The sequence below is a fragment of the Condylura cristata genome, unplaced genomic scaffold (assembly GCF_000260355.1).
Source record: "Condylura cristata isolate star-nosed mole 26May11 unplaced genomic scaffold, ConCri1.0 scaffold00016, whole genome shotgun sequence".
NCBI lineage: Eukaryota > Metazoa > Chordata > Mammalia > Eulipotyphla > Talpidae > Condylura > Condylura cristata.
In genome coordinates this window covers 4,835,782-4,840,747 of record NW_004567117.1, presented here as the reverse complement: position 1 = coordinate 4,840,747, position 4,966 = coordinate 4,835,782, and the positions used below count along the sequence as shown (strand labels likewise).

Sequence of the window (4,966 nt, the reverse complement as noted above, 5' to 3'; positions counted from 1 at the left end):
GAGAAGAGGACCCCAATCTGATTAATACCTTCACTGTAATGTATGCTTTTTCTTTGCACACTCTGATAAACACAATTTTTAAAATTTATTTATATATACAAGAACGGGGTGTAGGCCAGAGGTGCAGGGGGTAGAGGGGTGAAAGGATTCAACAGAGACAGAATGAGGAGCAGAATAGTTGGATCAATTGAAATACACTGCTAAGGGGGGCAGCAGGTGAGACAGGAGAGATCTGCTGTGCCATGTGGGTCAGCTCCCTGGCTGGGATTGAACTCATGTGGCAGTGGTTGGCAATATGATAGCGCTGAGACTTTAACTCCTGCACTACCAGGGAGGTCTCTGATAAACACAAATTTAGTTACCACAATTTTTTTTTCAATAACACCAGTTCCATGGGAGTTGATATTTCCATTATCATGGTATGTTAACTTTGAGTAATTGTATAAGGTGCAAACTTCACAGCTAACTCTGTAGTCCACACATTGTTACCTAACACCAGGTATGCATCACAATCAGGTGTCAACATAATATGTCCATCATCCTGGAGAACAGGATGAATTCCCCATCAATGGTTGGCTCAGATGTCAACATTGAAGACCTACCCCAAGAGTGTTTGTTACTTATATAATCAGCACTTTCAAGGAGAATGGGGTGGGTCTCCCAAGCTATTTAAAATAAGCCCAAGAGCAGAGGGGAGGAGACTCTTTGGGGGATGCTCCTGGAGGGTGGGCTAGGGTGAAAGTTCCTGCATGCAGCGTTGACTCTCCGAGGGATCTCTATTCAGTTTGCCCAGATCTGGGACACAAGAGGAAGCGTGAGGCTTGAAAGATGTCAATAGTCAGACACTCAGCAGTAGGTCTTGTATCACAATGCTGCTTCTCTCAAAGTGTGCTGGTAAGTAGCTTCTGCATGTGCTTTTCAGTGCCCATGTAGACAGCAAAGTATCTACCTTGTGTTGCCTCCTTATGCTAAACCCACATGTCATTTTACAAAAATGGATGGGTGATCAGAAGAGGAATTAGCAACACATATGAAAGTAGTGCAATGAAACAAAAAGCAATAATGTTGGAAGTGAAACTCAAATCTGTGAATATGAAATTATGGAAGAAACATCTGACTGTTGAAGGAGTGACCCTGCCTCCTTTCAAGAGAGTATAGATGTGTAGACAGAGAAAGTCAGTGAAGGTGCTCAATGCAAAGAAGGAAAGCAGTTATAATGAAAAGGTTGAAGACAGCCAGAAAAGTGATGACAGCACAAAAAGTTAATATAAAATGCAGATATTTCCTAACACTAAAAGTATAAATAATAAAATGTTGAAAGTTGATCCAAACCCCAATAAGGAGTCTAACAGTTCACCAGGGCACAGAAAGGCTGTCCACTCTTATGGTAAATTATAGGCATTGTTCACACTATTCTGGGTGAGTTTTTTTTAAGTGTTTCTAGTGTTTTAGATTGAAGAGTCCTAAAAAAATACTAGTTTTACAATTTTTCTTTAAGATTTATTTATTTATTTGTAAAGTATTGGGGTACAGGTCAGAGATGCGGAGGGTGAGAGGATTCACCAGAGACAGAGTGGGGTGCAGAACAGGCAGATTGACGAAGTACACTGCTGAGGGGAGCAGCGCGCGGGTCAGGAGAGGTCTGTGGCACCATGTGGATCTCATCCAGGGAAGGTGGGGATCAAACTCATGCGGAAGTGGCTTAAGCTTCCCAGTGCTGTGCTTTAACCCGCTGTGCCACCAGGGAGGGCCTAGTTTTACAATTTTTAAGTTCTTTATATACTTAATGATTTCTTTAAGATTTATTTATTTATGCATACAGAACTGGGATACAGGCCAGAAGTGCAGAGGCCGTGAGAGGATTCACCAGAGACAGAGTGGGGAGCAGAACAGGCAGACTGAGAAGTACACTGCTTAGGGGAACAGTGGGTGGGTCAGGAGAGGTCTGCTGCGCCATTTGGGTCACCTCCAGGGTGGAGATCAAACTCATGCTGAAGTGGCTTTAGCTTCTTAGTGCTGTGCTTTAACCTGCTGCGCCACCAGGGAGGGCCATTTATATACTTAATGATTTAAATGTGATTTTAAATGTGTGTAATGATTTGATAGTAGTTTATCGGTGTCAAGGAATAATTGTGATTTATCCTGGTGATTATGGGATCGTTTTTGTCTTCAGAACTTGGCACGGCCACTGTAGCCAAACATAGGCACATGGAAGGGGCAGTTGCCCCTGGCAGAAGCAGGTATCAGGGTTTTTCACCACCAGTTAACGCAAGCCTGGGCAGAAAAATAAGTTCCAGTTCCACAATGGGCCACACCCACTTACCCAATTCCTGAGTCCACTCTTCTTTCACCCTCCTTAAGTTCTAAAGTCATGAGATTTTTGCTCCCGGATATCTGCTTCTGCATGTGGCATCTGTTCCTTCCGTGTGTCTGTGTTTGGCGGGTGCCTGACCCTTACAGCCACTTTTACAGATGCACACTATCACGCAGAAAGAGAAGTGCCTGTGTTACAGGGCAGGGAGAGGGAACCACTGAACCCCCAAACCTGCCTCCTCTAAACAGGTTCTGCCATCTGCCACATCAAGATAAGACATAAGAGCTTTAATGGAAAAGAACTTTAATACAATGGTGTGCAATACAGAAAAGACAAAGAATGTAATTTCTAAATCAAACACCTGAAGTTACCCATCCCCTTGTGGGTAAAAGTCCACCCAAAAGGGACTGGCCCAAAGCAAGGCCTGAAACCCCCTCACAAGACTAAAGCACCTTCTGGCCAAGACCCATAGAAAAGGATCAGAAATGGCCAGACAAATCTGGGAGGAAAAGAACACAATCAAAATCAATATATACACTGCCATAGTCAAAGATCTCTCACCCACATCTGTTTCAACAAGCAGGGTTTCTTCATATGTCTACCTCTGCTCTACTAGCTTCCTCAGGTCTCCTCCGCGCTCACCATCCTGCTTCCTTCTTTAGATCCTTTGCTGCTCAGTTCCACTCTCTTTCTGGGTGGGGCAGGGGACCTGGAACTTCCCCTTTTTCTGGGGCCCACCCTGTTACATTAGAACACTAAGTAGTGACAATTGACTTAAAGTAATATGGACAGGCCCTCCCTGGTGGCGCACCGGGTCAAAGCACAGCACTAAGAAGCTAAAGCCACTTTCACATGAGTTCGAATCCCGCCTGCCCCGGAGGTGACCACATGGCGTGGCAGACCTCTCCTGACCCGCCCGCTGCTCCCCTCAGCAGTGTACCTCATCGCTCTGCCTGTTCTGCTACCCTCTCTGTCTCTGGTGAATCCTCTCACCCTCCACATCTCTGGCTTGTACCCCAGTTCCATATGAATAAATAAATAAATAAATATTTTTTTTAAAAAAAGTAATATGTACGGATTTTAACTCTAGCCTCTGCCAGTTAATCTCTTAGTTAATCTAGTAGAGGAAATTACACAACTGCTTTATGGAGAGGAAAGGTTTCAGCTGCCCTAACTATGCCACATTCTTCTTCCTATTAGAACAGGCAACGCTGTCAGTCAGATTGGGCCAAATTAAAAATCTTGAAATCACCTTCACAAATGCCTTGCTTTGTAAATCACAGTTTTCTTAAAAAGTGATGAGTAAATCAATTCCTTTAATTTCTTACACTGACATAGCAAGTTATGTTTCACATCATATTTTGCATCAATTGTTCATTTTTCTTTTCTGACAATGTTAAATGGCAAGAGAGGTCACTGTGTTCGTAGCAGTCATGCCAAATCCACAACTCAGTGTGGTTCTGTGACCAGACCAAAGGAGATGGGTTTAAAATGCCAGGATTGGATGGTGTTCAAAAGGCCTAAGAACTAATGAGGAGACTCCTATTGGGATTGCTTTGGGAAGGCTAAGATTTCTTTTAAATGTAAATTTCTTCCAATTTACTTAGCGGCAATGTTAGATTTTTTACCAAGCACATTTAAAGAGCAGCTTCCGCAAGTACTATGCATTACTAAACCTACTTCTAAATAAAGCCGAAATTTGGTGGGTAACGTGATCATTCTTGGCAAATGTGCCGACTCCTATCAAATTTAGAACCCCGTGTTCTAAGGTGCTCAAGTTCACGCTGAGGAATTTGCTAAACAAATCCCTGGCAAAGAATCAGGGCAGCGATTTGCTGTATTCTTAAAGTCTTTCAAACAGAACGGCAAGACAAACAACCGGAGTCTATAATCCCTAAACGTTTGCATTTCTTTTTACGCTGAATTTTAATTCACTCTCTTCACCAATAGAGCGGCTCACTTGTTTATTTTAGAAGTTAAATGGAATAAAAGCTTATAACATCGAGTGAGGAAACAATTGGTGGCAAAACCAAACAATTTCGTATGTTTCCTACGGAAAGTAGAAAACAGACACGCTAGGAAAAAACCAAGAATCCCAGCTCCCCACCCCAGACGCGAGAGGTCGGGGCGCTTATAGCTGTCAGCTCCTTCTGTGAGAAAACAGATGGTGACAGGAGCCGGGAGTAGACAGGATGTGGCCAAGGAAGCCCAGCTCCGTATTGAGAGCGTGACAACTTTTGAGCTTGTGGCAGTGATTTCGGAGACGTAATCCTGAGTTTGTAACAGGTTTGGGGAGATGACAAATGCGCGGGCAAAATGTTTTTAAATTGGGCTCAGTGAAGAAAAGGAAAGGAAGAGAGGGAAAGGAGAGGAGAGGGAGAGGAAGAAAACATAAAGAGCAGATGGAAATGAAGCACAGGGAAGAAAGGGCTGGCAAGTGAAGGGCGGTGGAGAGGGCCGAAAGGGTGAAAGCGAGGAGGTACAGACAGGAGCCGGGGCAGGGCGCGCGGGGCGGGCGGTCCTCCGGCCGGCAGGGGGCGCGCGCTGTCTCGGCCACCCACCGGCACGACCCCGCTGCCCCGCCCGCTCCCCCCGCCCTGCGCCTGCGCTTCCTGCCCCTCCTCGTCCGGGATGCTGCTGCCGCTGCTGCGG

General features: G+C 45.0%; 1 protein-coding gene across 1 annotated transcript in view; it reads left to right on the top strand.

Annotated features, from left to right (window-relative positions):
* The first annotated feature begins 869 nt into the window (after window positions 1-869).
* Window positions 870-4,966, top strand: part of RAB12 (RAB12, member RAS oncogene family) — a 27,837-nt gene continuing 23,740 nt past the window's right edge. Inside the window, exon 1 of the mRNA XM_012725773.1 lies at window positions 870-894. Coding sequence (XP_012581227.1) covers window positions 870-894 — 25 coding nt within the window. The remainder of the gene's footprint in view (window positions 895-4,966) is intronic.